At 49.8% G+C, this 18,738-nt stretch overlaps 2 protein-coding genes across 2 annotated transcripts in view; one reads left to right on the top strand and one right to left on the bottom strand.

Annotated features, from left to right (window-relative positions):
* Positions 1–1,670: 1,670 nt before the first annotated feature.
* On the top strand, positions 1,671–10,588 carry KLHDC10 (kelch domain containing 10; the record flags this gene model as incomplete). The annotated part of the gene is made up of 8 exons (XM_009577458.1): positions 1,671–1,920; positions 2,461–2,615; positions 3,721–3,869; positions 4,504–4,588; positions 5,514–5,580; positions 6,195–6,242; positions 8,912–9,051; positions 10,327–10,588. Coding segments are annotated over 8 exons (1,104 nt in total), but the record flags the coding sequence as incomplete, so codon positions are not given.
* A 4,955-nt stretch (positions 10,589–15,543) lies between these two features.
* LOC104076550 (putative cation exchanger C521.04c) overlaps positions 15,544–18,738 on the bottom strand; it is a 4,714-nt gene continuing 1,519 nt past the window's right edge. Inside the window, exons 6-16 of the mRNA XM_009577456.1 lie at positions 18,531–18,681; positions 18,268–18,451; positions 18,050–18,149; positions 17,848–17,966; positions 17,671–17,708; positions 17,337–17,449; positions 17,095–17,243; positions 16,782–16,876; positions 16,395–16,473; positions 15,996–16,104; positions 15,544–15,617 (exon numbers count right to left, since the gene is read on the bottom strand). Coding sequence (XP_009575751.1) covers positions 15,544–15,617; positions 15,996–16,104; positions 16,395–16,473; positions 16,782–16,876; positions 17,095–17,243; positions 17,337–17,449; positions 17,671–17,708; positions 17,848–17,966; positions 18,050–18,149; positions 18,268–18,451; positions 18,531–18,681 — 1,211 coding nt within the window. The remainder of the gene's footprint in view (positions 15,618–15,995; positions 16,105–16,394; positions 16,474–16,781; positions 16,877–17,094; positions 17,244–17,336; positions 17,450–17,670; positions 17,709–17,847; positions 17,967–18,049; positions 18,150–18,267; positions 18,452–18,530; positions 18,682–18,738) is intronic.

Below are 18,738 nucleotides of genomic sequence, written 5' to 3'. Positions count from 1 at the left end.
CTCACGACAAGAAGGACATTGAGGTGCTGGAGCGTGTCCAGAGAAGGGCAACGAAGCTGGTGAAGGGCCTGGAGCACAAGTCTGATGAGGAGCGGCTGAGGGAACTGGGGCTGTTTAGCCTGGAGAAGAGGAGGCTGAGGGGAGACCTCATCGCACTCTACAACTACCTGACAGGAGGTTGTGGCGAGGTGGGGGTCGGTCTCTTCTGCCAAGTAACTGGCGACAGGACGAGAGGAAATGGCCTCAAGTTGCGCCAGGGGAGGTTTAGACTGGACATTAGGAAAAATTTCTTTACTGAAAGAGTGGTCAGGCCTTGGAACAGGCTGCCCAGGGAAGTGGTGGAGTCACCATCCCTGGAGGTATTTAAAAGACGTGTAGATGAGGCGCTCAGGGACATGGTTTAGTGGGCATGGTGGTGTTGGGTTGACGGTTGGACTCGATGATCTTAGAGGTCTTTTCCAACCTTAATGATTCTATGAGGTGCAACAAGCAGAGGATGTGCGTGAGGGAGTGATGGTTACACACTGAAATTGTGCATTTTAGGGGACTATTATGTAACCTCCTTATCAGGATGAAGCTTAGAGTTACTCTTACCAAACCACTCTTGTATTGCATAGAAAAAATGATTTTTGAAACCTTCCTGGTTTAGTCAGCTTGAGAGGTTCTACACGTGTCTCACAACCAGCTCCTTTGTTCAGGGACCTGATCGTTTTCTATTCCTTTCATCTTTCTCATTCGTTATGTGGTCCTGTGTCTTGTTGAAGAAAAACATCCACCTCAGGCACTGTGGTTGGCTCTCGCTGTGCATCGAATTCGAGCAAGCTCGGAATTGCTTTTTGATCACTTGTCAGCTGAGACTTCAATTGCTGTTGTCCAACAAGAATATTGCTGTTTAGATTTTCCTGGACTGAATTGGTCTTTTTGTCTATTCCAGTTGAGGTCTGAGCTTGAATTTCCTCCCTGCTTTTATTTCCATTGGCTTTTAAGAAGAGGGTGGGTAGGCAGAGGGCTTCTTTTTGGGAAGGGCTGCATCTGCCAGTTGTCAAGCTCAGCCTGTGGGATTTCAGATGGGTTCCCTCCTGCGCTCCGTCCCGGTGCAAATGCCTTTATCTATGAGCAGATTTTACTTGCTGTGTCAAACCTGTGCTGCTTAATGTTTAGGAAGCCCAGGGGTGTCCAAGGTGAAAGAGCCTTCTTGAGATACAGGGTGCCAGGAGCAAAAGAGAAGAAACAGAGAGAAGGTTTGTGTAGGAGGGAGAGCAAATCATTACTTTTCTTCTTTGTTTCCCACCAGGCAGCTTTAAATGTAAACATTTTGGAACTGTTTCCTAAGTTAAATCTGCCATACAGAATGACAGAGGGGGGAATTTGTAAGATATCTCAGAAATAGCTTTTATGGAAGGATTGCCATGTGGAAGGATCGTTGTGTGTCAGCCTTAGGCAGGTGTGGTCCAGGGGCTAGAGTGGACGTGACTGAGATGGTGACACGGAGAGGCTCTCCCCATTCCTTCTCGGAGAAGTGGATCTGTCATTACAGAGCCGTTTCCTCCTGGCTGCAGACATGCTTCCCTATGGCTAAACACCAGCTGCTCTTGTTGGAGGATCACTGCAGCGGGTGTAGTCCTGACTCTCAGACACAAGCTCAGCTCCTCTGCTGGCATTTCACTAAGGCTGTTTTACCTTCTCATTTTGCTGTAGGCCATAGATCTCCGCCAGCAAGAAGTGGCCATCGTTGCGTGGCAGATAATGCCAACTTGTATGTGTTTGGAGGCTACAATCCTGACTATGATGAGTCCGGTGGGCCAGAGAATGAAGACTACCCGCTCTTCAGGGAACTCTGGCGGTACAACTTTGCTACAGACACCTGGCATCAAATGGGCACTGAAGGCTACATGCCCAGGGAACTAGCCTCCATGTCACGTACGTATGGAAATTCAATTCCTATGCACCTAATCCTGAAGCTATTTTAATCGGTGTCCCTGGTGGAATGCAAAACCGGGCAAGAACTGGGAAATCTGGATCCTGTTTCCAACTCTTCTGCAAGTAGGCCTTGAGTTTGGGTTGGTTTTGTGATTTTTCTTTCCCCTTTCGCTTGGGTTGAGGCAGAGGGAGAGAAAAAATTTCAAATGCAGGAGGTAGTCTTCAGGTATTTAGCTTGAGAGTTGCAAGGCACCTGCACTTTCAGCAGCTAGGTGCTCAGTGCAATCAGACATCTCAAAGCATCCAAAAATAGATCTCTTTGTTCACTAGCCATTTTTAAAAGTAGGCCTTTGGTTACCATGGTTTTAGCTTGGATTCTTTCTCTTTTAGAGCATTTCAAAGCCATAAACGCGTAGTGTGAATTGTAGGGTATTTGAACAATATTGAACACTCGCTGCCTAGTGTCTCCAGAGCAGATAGTCATTCTGTTTTACTGTGTCTCACAGCAACAAGTATCTCTGCTCTGTCTGTCTCTCCTAGTTGTATTGCATGGCAACAACTTGCTTGTGTTCGGGGGCACCGGGATCCCCTTCGGGGAGAGCAATGGCAACGACGTCCACGTCTGCAACGTCAAGTACAAAAGATGGGCTCTGCTCAGCTGCCGAGGAAAGAAACCCAATCGAATCTATGGCCAGGTACAAAGGACACTCTTGTTGGGGAACTTTGAGTGTGCCTGTGTACGCTGCGCTGTGTGTCACAGAAAAGGGGCCAGAGCACGGAGATCTCTTCTCCGGAGTTGTTCTCTGTGTACATAAGTGTAACGAAAGGCAGGTATCATTCATAAAGAAATAGAGCGGTCTTGGTTCTTTGAGATTTCAAAGGAAAGGAATAGTTTTCTTGTAGTTAGAAAAGCCAAAAGCCTTTAAAACCCAAAACTATAAATTAAAACAGTGGTTAGTAGGTCTTGTTTGTATCAGAATAACAACTTTTAAGACTTTCCATAATGTCGTGTATGAACGTGACGTATAAAAAAATAGATTCACTCTCACAGGAGGACTGTCACCTTTTGCTGTGCTTGCCAATAATACTGCCAACATACTTGTGGTGCAGACATTTATAACCCAACTAATTTCTCATTTGGATGTGCACCAGACACTTGGGGGAAGGAAAGTAGTCTTCCTTGCCCAGTTCAGCTCGAGCTGGCCTTTGGCAAACAGGCAGTTGGGAGCAGAAGGAGCTTACATCTCTGCTTCCACCTTGGACTGCATCAGGGAATGGTGCCTGCACCACCTTCGCAGTTTCAGTAGGCTCATAGTCCACATGCTTTTGAATTGTACAAGCTGTCTCCGTTTTTTAGTCTAACTTATCCACTGTGTTCGGGGCTCTCTCTGTTACACTTAATGCTACTGGCTATCTGATAGCTGGTTTATAAGATTCTCTGTAACAGTATCTGTATAAGGTCAGCGTCGAAGAGATTCAGGGTTAACTGTGCTTTGGTTTTAGCTCCTGGGAGCCCCTGCTGCACAGATCTGTCTTGTCTGATGCCTGAAACTTAGCAGCTCCACTTCTAGGTCCTCATCTTATGACCATGGAGTTACTTTCCATTCCTACAGACACACCCCCCCATCCTTCATGTATCATCCTTGTTTGCCCCTCATATTCCTCCCAAATATGTAATTTTGTAAATTGTAGGTAGAGCTTTGCAAGCAATGTCTTGCTTTGGGAGGGCAGGAATTCTCTCTTTTTCAGACACTGATGTTGCACGTCCTTTCTAACTGGTTTCTCTCTGTTACCTTCCAGGCCATGGCCATCATCAATGGTTGTCTCTATGTGTTTGGAGGAACAACTGGTTACATTTACAGTACTGACCTACATAAGCTAGACCTCAACACTAGAGAGTGGATCCAGCTGAAACCAAACAATATGTCCTGTGACATGCCAGAGGAGAGGTGAGAGGCCGGACAGTCTCGGAGAGCTTTTACACAGGGGAGTCACCATCTTTACGGACAGGCTTCTGGGCACTCTTAGAGCAGTGTTTTCGACTGTGAACCTTGCAAAACCGGTGCTCCACCAGTCTGGCGTGCAGGGGGAGGTAGGGATGGGGTGTGAAGCCTTTGCCAGGATACTGATCTGGACTGTGTGGTGCAGAACAGAGCTGGGGACTTGGGGCAGCTGATGAGTGCTGAGGAGGGGAAGAGGCTCTGGTTGATCCCTGTCCCTTGTCCTACTCTGTAGCAAGGAGAGGAGGAAGGAGGGCTCAGAAATCAATCAGTGACCATGTTAGTGAGAGAAGGGACTAGAATATTGATTGCTGTCATGATGCTCCAGAAATCATTGTACTTGAGTTCCGTGATGCTCTGCTCTCAGAAAATGCCTTTCAAGCTTCTGGGGTGCTGCTTAGATTGCTCATGAAAGCTTCCACATCTTCTGAATGCTCCCAACCTGAGGGACTGATTCAGCATAGCCAGGCTTGGTGTGTCTGCTTAAACCACTCAAATTTGGTCATGTTTTCCAGAAGGCTTTTGTTGTTGCTCACTTGCCTTAATTGCTTGTGCTGCTAAATGTCCTTCTTTGCACCTTCAGGTACAGACATGAAATCGCACATGATGGTCAACGGATTTATATCTTGGGAGGTGGAACTTCCTGGACAGCTTATTCCTTAGATAAGGTAAGGTGATCAGAAACCTTGAGTAATTCCCTGGATAGGAGGCTTTCTACAGTAAAGTATAACCAGCACGGTCTTTTCATCTGGCTTTACCCAGAGAGCTTGGTAAAAAAAATAGATAACCAGGAGCAGATTGTTCTCCTATTTCTGTAAAACCTGGTATTGCCACAAACATGTCCTTTTGACTTACAAATGATGAATCTGTGGTACCCAGTGACCATACCGATCTGCAAAACAGCTTCATTTCTGTAGAGCTTTTATCAAAGATTCTCACTTAAAAACACTTAGGACATCTTTCTAAATGTTGTATTTGTGCCAAAACAGGAAAGTGCCAAAGGAAGGAATTCCTTGACATTAAATTCAGATATTGATATGGTGACTCCTTTCTTGTCTTCTCCCTTAATCGTATGCTTTAATTTCCTTTCTTGTGGTAAACGTTTTTCTCCAATACAATTTGGGGAGGGAAGAGTGAATTCATCCTGAACACCAAAATGATAAACGAGGAGACTTTAAGTAGTGCTCCGCTTCCAAAAAAGTTGAAACTGCAGCAGTTAACATGACTTTTTATCTCTCCATTCTCTGCATTTCTTTTCTCCTTACGTGCCATATGAGATAGGTATTTCTGAATAGTTTTGAGAACTGGAGGGTGTGGGTTTTAACTGGTCCAGTTTTTTTAAAAGCAATATTCTTTTTCTTCAGCTGTGGGGCTTAAATAGCAAAGCCTGAGATGAAAGCTTTAGTAAGCTGGTACACTTTGAAGGTGATTTTATACCTGCTTAGTCACTGGCTGCAATTAGCTATTTTTGTTTTTACAGTTAATGAAAAAGAGGTGTTATTTATAGTGGCTCCCTGGGTTAGAGCCTGTAACTGCGTCATCGTAGTGCTGGGAGAGACAGGAGGAACTAATGGCTCCTCTTTGTCCCTTCAGATCCATGCGTACAACCTTGAAACCAACACTTGGGAGGAAATTGCCACAAAACCTCATGAAAAAGTTGGTGAGTCTGGAATTTCCTGTGTCTTCCCCTGTAAACCAGAGAGCGGCCAAGATGCTTGAAGATGCGGTTTTCTGGCAGGCTGAAAGCCTTTTTCATAACCTTGTACAGTACGTGACTTAACGCTGACTTTGAGGTCCTGCTTGTGTAGAGCGTTAGCAGTGAGGGCTAACCCATCTGAAGCATATTTAGCAGTCTGGCTTCTCTCCCTCCCTGGGTGGGAAAGATGATAGTGGCTGGCTCTCCTCCCAGAAGAAGATACGCATCATCTCTGCTCCCTCTGAGGGACCACGTGCTGGCCTGGTTAGCAGCAGGGGTTTCCCTGAAACCTTGTAGGCCCTTGGCTGCTGCTTTTCACCAAGCCAGAGGTGAGAGCTGGAGTCTGTGGGGAGTGAGATTCCATCACATTTCTTTTTTCCCTGGAGAGCAAGTAGGAGTCAAGCCTGGAACAGCTGGTTGCTAAATTAGAGATGTTATACCTGTGATTGTAGGAAAGCAGAAGCCCCTTATAAATGAAACAAGTGACTCCTATCCATGATTATATGTTGAGATATAATCACCACTTGCCCAAGCACTTTAAAGCAACTCTAGTTGATACTTTTTTTTATTCTCCTCAGGCTTCCCAGCAGCCAGAAGATGCCATAGCTGCGTTCAGATAAAAAATGGTAAGATCTGCCCCTTGAAAATTGGTGTATCTTATAAAACCTAGAAGTGACAAGCCCATCCTTCTAGCCTGAGAGATGCTGGCCTCCAATGCATGTTCGAGAGAACTTCAGGACACAGGTGTCTTTTCTGGAAGAGGATTTCTTCCTTGTTAGCAGGCCTTAAGCTGTTGGCACCACTCTTCATATGAGGGATCTTGCTGCACTGTAGGCAAATTTAATTCTGCACTGCACAGTACTGTTGCTCTTTAGAATTCTGCAGTATTTTAGGCAACACGTAAATATCCTTTGGTCGTGTGGCCACTTCAATGTAAGATATCATGTATTTTAGCCATGAGCATCTATGATACTTTGCAACTTATTGGTTGCAAGCTCACAAACAGGTATAAATGATGCTCCTGCTACAGCTCAGTGACTAACCTGTTAGCTTTACAGTCTGCTGTGAAAAGCAAAGTGGGACCAAGTGCTAGAAGCCGAGTTCTTTAGAGACAAGATTGTTCAGGGATTTCTTTGATAGTGGGTCCTTTTTGTGGTGTTGTAAATCCGGGATGCTCATATGGAGTGGATTATGAGGCAGTAGCAGAGTTAGCACCTGAGCCTTTCCATTCTCTAGCAAAGTGAGGACCATTTTCATAGAATCATAGAATGGTTTGGGTTGGAAGGGACCTTAAAGACCATCTAGTCCAACCCCCCTGCCATGGGCAGGGACACCTTCCACTAGACCAGGTTGCTCAAAGCCCCGTCCAACCTGGCCTTGAACACTTCCAGAGATGGGGCATCCACAACTTCTCTGGGCAACCTGTCCCAGTGCCTCACCACCCTCATAGTGAAGAAATTCTTCCTTATATCTAACCTAGATGTACCCTCTTTAAAGCCATTTCCCCTGGTTCTATCACTACATGCCCTTGTAAAAAGTCCCTCTCCAGCTTTCTTGAAGGCCCCCTTCAGATACTGGAAGGCTGCAATAAGGTCTTCCCAGAGCCTCCTCTTCTCTAGGCTGAACAACCCCAACTCTCTCAGCCTTTCTTTATAGGAGAGGTGTTCCAGCCCTCTGATCGTCTTCGTGGCCCTCCTCTGGACTCGCTCCAAGAGGTTTTGTATGTTAGGAGTTGCACAGAGCTTAGAAGAGGCTTTTGTTCTTCACTTTGATCCTCCAAATGTTCTTGCTGGAATCACTTGTGCAGCGCTGTTTGAGGTACAGCTTAGAGAGGGCTCTGCAATCCGTGTTCAATTACTCACAGTTTTGAATGGTAGAGTACTCCTTCCACTAGATTTGGGCCTCTCCTGTAGCCTCATTGTCCTCCAAGAACGCATTCCCCCGAACTTGATAAAAACCCAATTGCTTATAACGGGCTGAAGAAGCAGTTATAATATTGATCCTTCCATTCAAAATTCTTCAGATCGATTACTGAATGCTGTATGTTAAAGGGTGGGGTGATATACCGGATTATATTTCTTAGGAGTGCTAATTCAGCCAATAAAAGTAAGGCAGGAGCTGGGAGATGCTTCCAGTCACCTTCATCAGCAGTATTTTGCTGCAGTGCAAGCCTCTGAGTTGAAAACTTGGGCAAAGCCGGGAGCAAGGACCTTCCTCTGGCAAGCAGCAGGACTAGGAGCTGGGGCTGTGGCTGCTCCCCATGGGTTTAAAACCACTAGAATCTGATCAAACCCAAGTGCTTGTGAACTCAGGTTAGTTAGGGCTTAATACAGCTTCTAAAAGTGGGAGTGCACTGCTGCTTCTCAATGGCATTTAGCCCTGAATCTGCCATGGTGGGGTTGGGATCATGGGCAGGCTGGGAAGCGGACATGAGCCAGCAGGGTGCACATGCAGCCCCGAAAGCACTTGCAGCCCAGAAAGCCAACTGTATCCTGGGCTGCGTAACAAGCAGCATGGCCAGCAGGTCGAGGGAGGGGATTCTGCCCCTCTACTCTGCTCTGGTGAGACCCCCCCCTGCAGTGCTGCGTCCAGCTCTGGGGTCCTCGGCGCAAGAAAGACATGGACCTGTTGGAGCGGGTCCAGAGGAGGCCACGAAAATGATCAGAGGGCTGGAGCACCTCTCCTACGAAGAAAGGCTGAGAGAGTTGGAGTTGTTCAGCCTGGAGAAGAGAAGGCTCTGGGGAGACCTTATTGCAGCAGTTCAATATATAAAGGGGGCTAATAAGAAAGATGGAGCGAGACTTTTTACCAGGGCCTGTAGTGACAGGAGAAGGGGCAACAGTTTTAAAATGGAAGAGGGTAGTTTTAGATTGGACATAAGGAAGAAATGTTTTATGATGAGACTGGTGAGACACTGGACCAGGTTGCCCAGAGAAGTTGTGGATGCCCCATCCCTGGAAGTGTTCAAGGCCAGGTTGGACGGGGCTTTAAGCAACCTGGTCTGGTGAAAGATGACCCTGCCCATGGCAGGGGGGTTGGACTAGATGGTCTTTAAGGTCCCCTCCCAACCCAAACCATTCTATGATTCTATAAGTGGCCTCCGTGGGTATGAACAGTGTGCTGGGACTGATTTGGGAGATACTGAGAGCTTGTGTTTACCTCTTTACTGAGAGGTAAAATAATTGTTGATCCTAAAACATTTGGAAAGGTCATCGCTGACTTCAGTCACCGCATGTTCTGCAGTTGCTGATGAAGGATGGCTGGGCCTGTAAGCACCGTGGGTTTCCTCTTACAGATGTGTTCGTTTGTGGAGGCTATAACGGAGAAGTGATTCTGGGAGATGTTTGGAAGCTGAATCTGCAGACTTTCCAGTGGGTCAAGCTCCCAGCTGCCATGCCAGAACCAGTGTATTTTCACTGTGCTGCTGTCACGCCAGTAAGTGACTCATTTCTTTCTTACGTAGCTGAAGTTCAAGCTGTTCGTCCAAGCACTCTGACGTTTGTGTGGGCTGCAAATAGAGCTGAACTGATGTTACCAAGGAGGTGATCTCCACTGGATGCAGCATCTTTAGGGAGGCTGAGGGCTGGTGTGAAGTCGTTGCATTGACTCCTTTTACTCCTGTTGCTGTTTAAAGAGCGGTAGCGCACAGCGTATTCTGCTTTCTAAAAGCAGCTATGTGGAGTTTTAGCTTTTAAACTGTATCAGCTCCAAGGAGTAATTCCATGTGTGAACAGCAGTTCCTGTTTGCAAAAGGAAAAAAGCACAAATACATCCCCAACTAAACTGGTTTTAGCCTACTGAGAACAGCCTGAGTTGAAAGATTAGCAGGTGAGCAGCCCTCTTTGGAAACCACTGCTAACGGGAAGGTTGGTATTGCTAGAGCTTTTTGCCGTAACTAGAAGCTTAGAGACCTGTGGTTGATAAGCAGCAGGCAGCAAGAAATGCATTTAGCTGTGACTTCAGCCTCCTTCAGCTGATGATCGCCTTAGAGCAGCATGCGAGGGCAGGGATTGGGTTCTTTGATTATAAGAGCAGGTGTTGCCTAGTTTGGAGATTGTTATAAATGCAACTCTTTTTGGGAAGCTGTAGGCCTGATAAAGGTGTTTCCCAGGCAGCTCGGTGACTGCAGGTGGGTGCCTAGACAGCAGGAATGCCATTTTTTTGCATATTGAAAAAAATGCCACTCACAAAATAGGTCAGCAGCTGAGCTTTTCCCATCTCTCTGTGTTCGTGTCACTCCTGGAGCAGGGTTATGCTGATCCAGCAGAAGGAATGCAGCATGTCTTTGTATGGTGTGGTTTTAGTTTAAAAAAACCCATTCTTTTTAGCTGAAACTGAAGTATGGTTCTATACTAATTTATTAACACTTTGCCCCACTCCTAAAATTGATTTCTTGGGGTAGAATTCACCTAAAATATAGAACAAAGCACTCTAAGCTAGCAGATATGTGCTTTAGGATGAGACACGTGCCCTTCAGTAGTGATTCCTTCCTTTGGCTATGAGAGGAGCCAGGGTGACTGGCTCAGGCAGTGACACTTCTGTTACCAGAACATAAAGGTGTGTGAGATGAATCTCGCTCTGTGATTAACCAGCTGGGAATCTGGAGAGTCAAATCCTGGTTTTCCTGTCTGTGTCGCTCCTCAGCACCTTCTGATGTGCCAATTTGGACTGTGCCCCGTGTAACGCCCCTCTCCCCCTTTCCCTATCTAGGCCGGCTGCATGTATGTTCACGGAGGGGTGGTCAACATCCATGAAAACAAACGGACTGGCTCTCTGTTTAAAATGTGGCTGGTAGTACCCAGCCTGCTGGAACTGTCGTGGGAGAAGCTCCTGGAATATTTCCCTCATCTAGCAACTCTCTCCAGATCTCAGCTTTTGCACCTTGGACTGACGCAGGGACTCGTTGAGCGGCTAAAATGAGAACATCTCATGCTTCTGTCCAAGACACACTACGTTCAAGAAGCCCCCTCCCGTCCCCTATTTATGGATACCGTGGATAGTCTTGCTAAGAACATGGAGGAACCCGCTCAACGCCTTACTCAGCAAATACATCGATGCCTTTCTAGAAATTTTTACTTTAAGTTGTTGAAAATCCACTTCTTATTTATGGATCTCTAAATTACACCATTAATCAAAAATACTCTCTGGGACTAATCCATAACATCCAGCCATCAAACTGTCATCAGCACATGCTTGCAACTTAATTGGGGAGGGTGGGGAACTTAGCGAATATCTGAGCCCATGCTTACATGTGGCGCATTCAACTTAGTATTTTCACAAGCTGTATCTAACGGAGGACATTCAATGCAGAACAGCAGCCGACCTGTTCTTTTGCTTTGGATGACACTCATCCCCCTAACACCCAGCTGAGCTCTCCCTCTATAAAACCGAGAACTCCTTCTGCTTGAAGGCTTTGCATGTGTTTCATGGGCATGTTCCCATGTCTTTGAGCTTCGGAAGACGGCTGGAACGTCGCATGGGGCAGTGAGCAAAGCTTTGCCTGTGCAGCTTTTCTGGTGCAGTGTTGCAGTGATTTGAAACACCCCGTGTCTCTGTTCCTCACCTTTTCATATTGAAAGGTTTGCTTGGAAGACTGGTTAAAAGTTGCCACTTAATGGACTACTGTGTAGTTTACTTGGGGTAGTGAGGGGAAGGAAAAGGTTTTGCTGAATCTTTTTTAACCCTGTCTGCTCACATTGCACTCTGAACGAGCTAACTGCAAAAACTCACCCCGTAGATTTCAGAGCTGTCTTTCAACCTGCAGTGTGTTCTACCCAGTGCTTGGGTGCGAGCCACCCATACCAACTCAGTCCTGGTTATCAGCATCTGACTCTAATGTGTACCTGTAAGCTTTTTGTTTTCCTTCCTCCCACACATCACGTTGGCCTTTTTCTAGTTAGCTTCACGTTCCTGCGGGGGTGGGGGATGTTACTGCTGCGTGTGGTTTTAAGCCAGTTTTGTGAGTGGCTTTCTGGGTCCTTGGAAGCTCATGGATTGCTCATCCCAGGAAACGCAGCATCAAAAAAAAGGGGAGAGGGAACATCTCTCCCTCTTGCTATGAGCAGTGGTCATCTCTGCACAGGCAGGAGAGGAAGGGATGTCTGTCTCTTGTCTTGCTGTGCTCCATATACTGTGAAGTTAGCTCTAGAGACCATGTGTAAGTGGCCATTGAACTCTGAGCAGCTCCAGTTGGCTGGCATCAGGTCTGTGCAAAATCCTTTTCATTTGAAGACTATTTTTAAGTGCCTTTTTTTTTTTTAAATCAGCTTTTCTTAGTACCTTCCCCTTCCATCAAAGGCAAGTTTCTTTTTAAGAGATTGCATTTATGTTTAAATAAACCATAGCATTGTCTTCGTGTTGTTAATCTGAACAGCACTGGCTGATCCGAGTCACTGCTAACCCCTCTTAGGGAGCACCCACCCTGATGTTCAGTTGAAGTGTTCCCACTTGCCCTAATGCTAAGCTTTCCTTGTGCTTGGGGATAGATTTTCTTCCCCCTTCTGTAGCCTCAGTTGCTGCTTCCCCCCCCCGCCCCAAGGCCCAGAAAAATAAAGGTTGGGCATCACAGCTGAAGCATTCTCTGGTGCTTTGGACCACAGAAAGTAGTGGCAGCTGCTTGTAGCTCTCATATCTGTCCCATTCGTTGTATCTTTGCAGGACATGCAGCTCACAGAGCAAAGCTGGGAACCTCAGCTGCATGGCATAGCTTTCGCAGCCCCCCAACTCTCTGTGTTTGGGCTGGCTTCTAGCTAAGAGCCTGTGGGACAGAAAGCTTTTGCTCCTGGCGAGTATTATCATCCTATTTCAACCCCTTCCAAGCCTCCCTGCAGCTTCCTCACTGCAGCATCCCATTGCTCTCAGCTCAGGGGCTGACCCCAGACCCTGCTGGCAGCTGGGGAAGGGCAGCCTGCTCTCCTGCCCCTGGCTTGTGCTGTCCTCTTCTCTAGGACCATGTTGGGCCAATGGGCCTTTTCTCCAGCTCCCTCTTCTGGCCTAAACTCAGTGGTTTTCGCCTCTTCTTGCGGAGGCTGAATGTCTGCACTTAATCTTTGCCTTCTGGCCTCCAGTTCTGCTGGGACCTTTGTACTGGAACAGCCTGGTCATAGATGTGCTGGTTCTTCCCTTACCTACTTCAAAGAGCATCTCCCATCATCACCAAGGCAATATTAAAACCATCTGAGCCTGGATCTCTGATCAAGCAGATTCCTTAAGCTCTTATGTCTTCCTTGCTCTAGCAGCCTTATGGGGGCAGCCTGGAGCTTTCCCCCTGATGTGAACACAGGGAAGAAGGTGGTGGGTGCTGAGCTGGGGCACATCTGGCCTCAGCCTGGGTCCATACTGACACCTGCAACACTGTCACTTAATCTTAGTTTCAAATCTTGACATGGAAGATATTTAGCCACGATACAATCCTTGACATCCCTGTGACACACCAAGGCACTGCTGAGTCACCCAGACACAAGTGCCCAAGCCTCCTCCACTGGCTGGACCACTGAAGGTGGAAGCCCAGAGCCTGCTGGTGCCCTCCACCAAAGGCCTGGAGCTTGTTTCACCCCTCCAACACAGCCCCGCTGTGTCCCCAGCACACAGGATTTATGGCTTGCTCTTCCTAAAAAATTACTTGCAAAGGTCACAGCTCCCTTTTGAGCATTTGCTTGGATTGCTGCTAGTCTACTGCATGCTGAGTTTTTGAATGATAAAAGCTTCTCGCTGGCTCACGGGGGCACAGGCTTTGCTCTGGGGTGCAGCTTGAAGGATATATAACTCCAGGCTTTTCTTGCTCCATCTGCTGCAGGTCTTTACCTCCAGCCCAGGTGATGCCCAAGTACTGGTTCCTCCCTTTCAAGGGCAAGTAACTCCCTCTGTGCAATACCATACTCAAAAGCAAAAAAAAGCAGAGAGTTATGCCTCTGCCAGGGCAGGGCTGTGAGTTCCCTAAGGGAGAGGGAAAGGATTCACCATCTGCAGCTGATGGAGGAGGGAAGAGGAGTTAAGAGAATCTGGGATGGGTACACGACACACACAGACAGAGAAAGCCATCTCAGAACAGGGTTTTGTAGAACAGCCCTGCTGCCTTCACCCCACGACTTAGCCCTGCTCCCAGCACCAAGCAGAGCAGCTTGGGGCAATGTGGGACCTCTTTGGGGCATCCATGCAGCCACTAGTGGCTACTGGTGCAGAGCAGGGCACTGGGGAAGGGACCTGCAGTGCTGGTCCTACCACGCTTTCCCAAACACTGGAGAAGTGGCTCCAGGAGAAGTCCCAAGCATCCCTCACCCCAGAGTAGATGGTTTCTGTTTAGCCTCAGATGAGATGTAAAAGAACCTGCGTGGTGCCATCATCTTGTGCCCTCCCATCCCACGCCTTTTCCATCTCTTACTGCCCCGCGCTGTTGAGCCCATCTGCTGCCATCAGCCAACTCTGGGTACTCGCCCAGGAATCTTCCCAAATGTCTGTATTAACAACAGCAGGATTGTCCATACTGAGCCGATACTAGGAAAAAAAAAAAGCTTGATAAAACAGCATCATTAATTGCTAACGGGCAGCTGCCATCCTTTGGGAAGGAGGATCCCAGGGTGCTGCCCGCTGCCTGCCTTACTCTGGGCTGTTTAAAGTCTAGTCCTGTTTCTCCGTTGACTATGGGACCTTTTGGAGTTCAACGATCACGTTGCAGGCAGCAAGCAGCACTCCTCTCCCCGCTTTTTATGCCGAAGTATGTCCCTGCGGGGCTGGGGAGGGAGAAGGGACACAGGAGCCACATTGCCTGTATTTATGTATCTGTCGGTGTTTTGCTTCTGGGGTTTTTTTGTTTGTTTGTTTTGGGTTTGGGTTTTTTTTTTTTTTGGTTTTTTTTTTTTTTAAAAGCTCTGATAATAAATCAGTCCAAGCCACTGGCTTTGTCCTCTCACCTCACCTGCTGGTGTTTCCCTTTGCAGAGGGAGATGAGCCAGTCCCCGGCATGTCACACCTCGTACCCTGTGAACAGCATCAGGAGCATCCCTGACCCTTCTTGGGAGCCTGTTAGAGACCTCTGAGCAAGGATGACCCAGGACAGTCAGACAAGACCAGGTTGCAAACAAGAGCTGGAGCTTAGGGAAGGTCACAAAGAAAGCTGGAGCCCACAGCCACCCCACTGCTGGCTCTGTCCCTGTGGCACAGTGGTGGATCTCCCCTGTCACCTGCTCTGGTGCTGTGACAGAGGACATTGAGTCCTGTCCTGCTCTGCTCCCAGAGATGCTGGCTCCAACTGAGCCATTGCTGGTGTCCAACACCCACCACATTGAGGGCCAGCCTTGGTGCGCACCAAGTGGCCATCACCCCAAGACCATCGCTAACCTGGGTGGTGGGCACAGAGGGGCCCAGAGAAGCGACTGAAGGCTCGTTTAAGGAGAAACGAGCTTGTTTCTGATTTGTACAAAACTGCTTTAATGACAAAACAGCTGAAAAATACCTTTTGGTGCGTTTCTAGTACCATCAAGAAGCCCTGTGTGATCCCCAGACCCGACTCCCTTCCAGGCCCAGGATCACCCACTGCCTAGAAGGCCAAGAGGCTCTTCTGAGGCACCTTCTCCCAGTGCAACATGTCCCAAGGGAGGGGTCTGTCCTCGAGACCACACAGAAACCCCCTTCAAGACCCTCCACTAAGGACAATTTTCCTGCCAGCCACACACGTGTGGGCTGGAAATACCTCCATGAAGTGCTCTGGCATTGAGGCTCTTCCTTGGTTCAGGAGTGCTTCTGTGGCCACCACCTTTCCCATCACTGAAGCCCTGTTGGCACCCCACCAGGGGAGCCAGGCAGCAGCAGGAGCTTCAGCAAATGATGCTTCCAGACCGGAGCCAGCCCGGCTGAGTCCCTGAGACACCGGATAACTCCCCGACGAGCACTGAACCCAGTGGGAGGGTTCGAGAAAGCAGAATCCAAACCTCAGCAACCACTGGGCGATGGGGCGAAGAAATACACAGCCAGGAGGATGAAGTAGACCATCACCAGCACCGTGCCTAGGGCAGACAGAGTAGGTTGGAGGGGGTTACTCCCTAGAGCAAGGAGGGAAGTTGCTTTTAAGACCTTCTGGTGTTGTCTGGACTAGCCTACTGTAGAGGACTTTCATGATCCTCTGCAAAATCTCAGTTAAAAGGGGTTTAAAACTCCCTTTTAAGGGTGAAAAGGGAGTGATGCCCTTTGGAGTTGCTGCAGGGTGGCAGCTCCAGCACCTCCAAGATGGTCAACCAAGACCCCAGAATTGCTTAAGCCACCACATGCCAAGAGCTGCAGCAAGCAGATGACTCCAGGGCTGTCTCCAGGAGCCCTCCACCCCCATCAGCACAGGGAAGGTGGGTACACCAAGACCAACAGCAGCCTCATGGGTGAGCGGTCACCTTGGAAGTAGTCACATTTGCCATCCATGAAGATGTAGTTCATGAGCACCACGCTGAACATGCTGGCATAGACATGGAGGTCGCTGAAGACAAGTGTGAAGTTGGTCGGCTGTGAGGCAGAGAGGATTTTGGGTTTATGGCCAACCAGGACAGCCCCACACTGACTGTGGTTGGGGACTTGCATGTCACCCCTTGGACTCCCTCTGCCACATGTCCCTAGGGTTGGGGACAGCATCACCCAAGGTAGGAGACATCTGACCCCACTTTCCCCTGCACTGAGCAAAGGAGAGGAGACACTGCGGACAGCAGTTATGCCCTTGCCACATCTCATGGAGTGCTGTGTGTCCCCAACCCTGCTGCAGGAGGTCACCCTGCAGGGGCTGTCCTGGGGCTACTCACGTAGAAGATGGTGAAGAGCACCAGGATGGGGATCTGGAGCATGCAGACCTGGACGGCGATGCAGTTCCCAATCTCGATGCTGGGGAGGACAGAGGACTTAAGAGCTGCCAAGCGCCAGGTCTCCCGTAGCCCTTGGGTCGCTCAGCTCAGGGTGAGGAAAAAAACCCACCTTGGGGAACCCAACCACACAGCCCAACCTGGTTCTGGCCCCATTTTTTGGGTGGCTTTAAGTCCTCTTGAGGGCAAGTTAGCAGGGATCTGACCCACCAGTGGCATGAAGCTGGGCAGCCCATCACTGGCACCAAGGCACAGCTATGGGACTGGGACAGGGCACGGGGACCACACTGGAGGAGGACACCCCAAAACCCATCCTTTGAGCCATCTCACCTCAAGCTCAGGTTGTTCTGCAGGGCGAACTGGATGCCGTTGACGATCTCTGGCAGCTCAGGCACCATCGCCAGCACGGTGACACCGATGAAGTACTGCAGGGAAGAGGTGACATCAGTGCATGTGTATGGCCTGATCCTGACCCACATCCAAGCTGTGGGCAACCAAGCTCCACGGTGCATGGAGCATCTCAGCATCTTTTCCCCGGATTTTGGGGCTCAACCCTGCAGCCAGGGCAGGTTCCCATCCCTGGAGGGCACATCGTGGTCCCCAGGGCCACCCAAACCTGGCTCACCACCATCCCCATGCTCACCTGTGAGATGGTGGAGTTGGTGAGGATGGGGCTGATGTGCTCCGTGGCCAGGTCGGCACAGGCTGACATGCAGAGGGTGGAGAGCAGGAGGATGACCAGGGCTCGCCAGCGAGACCAGTGGACCACAGCACTGTGGTGGTGGCCAGGCACTGGAGGAAGAGCAAAGACATGGTGGGACACCCCGAGGTGGTGAGAAGAGCTGGCCCCACAGCTAGGGTATCCCACAGTTTGGGGACACTCACTGTGACAGTCGCTGATGTGGATGTCGTAGATGTGCGAGTGAGTTTTCAGGGTGAAGAAGAGGCCGATGAGGTAGGCAGCGGGAAGCAGGAGGGACACTGTGTACACCAGGGGTCTGTGGGACATGGGTGACATCTTCAGTGCCACCGGGGTCTAACAGGGAGACCCCAGGGGGGTCCCCTGCACTGGCTGGGGATGGAAGAGATGAGGGTGCAGGGTCGGAGCCCTTCGGGGGGGCGGAGAGGAGACCTGGGAGGGATGCGGGGCCACAATCCAACCCTGGAGGTGCCACCCCACTGTGGCGACAACCCTGTCCCCACCCCAGCAGACACTCACTGGACGTGACTGTAGTAGAGGGTGCCGTTGTTCTCCATCTGCAGAGAGAGAGCCTGTCAACAGGGATGCAGGGGACAAGGGACACCTCCGCTGCCACCACCAAGAGCAGGAGCTAAGTGGGCTTAGAGCGTCCCCAACTCCAAACCCCAGCGGTCGGGGCTCCATGTCCCCGCTCACCAGGTCAAAGTGACAGTTGTGGCAGAGGTAGTGGCCCAGCGGGTTCTGGGTGACGTTGTGGCACTCGCCGCACACCAGCTTGCCGTACACCTTGGAGAAGAGCGTAGGGGCAAAGACACCTGCAGGGATGGAGGAACATGGCATGGGTGCCCACGCTGGTGGGACCCCCAAAAACGTGGGGACACCCCTGTCCCCAACTCACCTCCCACGGAGAGGAAGAGCAGGGCTGAGCTGACGCCCGCTGAGCGGCTGTTGAACCGTTGCTCCTGGTGCCGGATGCCCCCAATCACCATGCACAGACCCTTGGGGATGGAGAAGACCCCCCCAAAAAATCCCCATCAGTGCTTTGCTCCCAGCATCCTCCCAGCTCTCTGCAGAGACCGGGCACTCTCGTTCCATGAATGTGCCACCCCATCTCACCGGGACAAAGAGGACGCAGCCCACCAGCGTCCCCGTCAACGCCGACTTGACGATCTCGGCGTAGCAGCGGTTGCCCTCACGCGAGCCCTTGATGAGGGCCGTGATGTAGAAGGTGAGCTCCGTGATGGAGCCGAACGTGGCGTTCACCACTGCTCCCACTGCAAAGTTGCTCTGGGCCGAGATGCTGGAGGAGAAGGAGGGCATCAGCCAGGCTGGCATGTGTCCTCACCTTGCCACAAAGCGTCCCCCCTGTCACCACTCACCTGGCGATGGCCATCCCGATGTAGTAGGAGAGAGGCATGATGGAGAGCAGGGCCAACGTGAACTTGACGGGGGAGCTGGTCAGGTGGTTGTGGCTGTCCACGTAGCCCACCACCAGTGTCACCAGCACCAGAGGCAGCAGATCTGGGGTGGCTGGTCAAGGAGATGACCGAGGTGGGGTGGGATTTGTGGCCAGCCCCCCCCCACCCT

This window comes from Fulmarus glacialis, unplaced genomic scaffold (genome assembly GCF_000690835.1).
Source record: "Fulmarus glacialis isolate BGI_N327 unplaced genomic scaffold, ASM69083v1 scaffold10015, whole genome shotgun sequence".
NCBI classification, from domain to species: domain Eukaryota; kingdom Metazoa; phylum Chordata; class Aves; order Procellariiformes; family Procellariidae; genus Fulmarus; species Fulmarus glacialis.
This window is presented reverse-complemented; position numbering and strand designations above follow the sequence as displayed.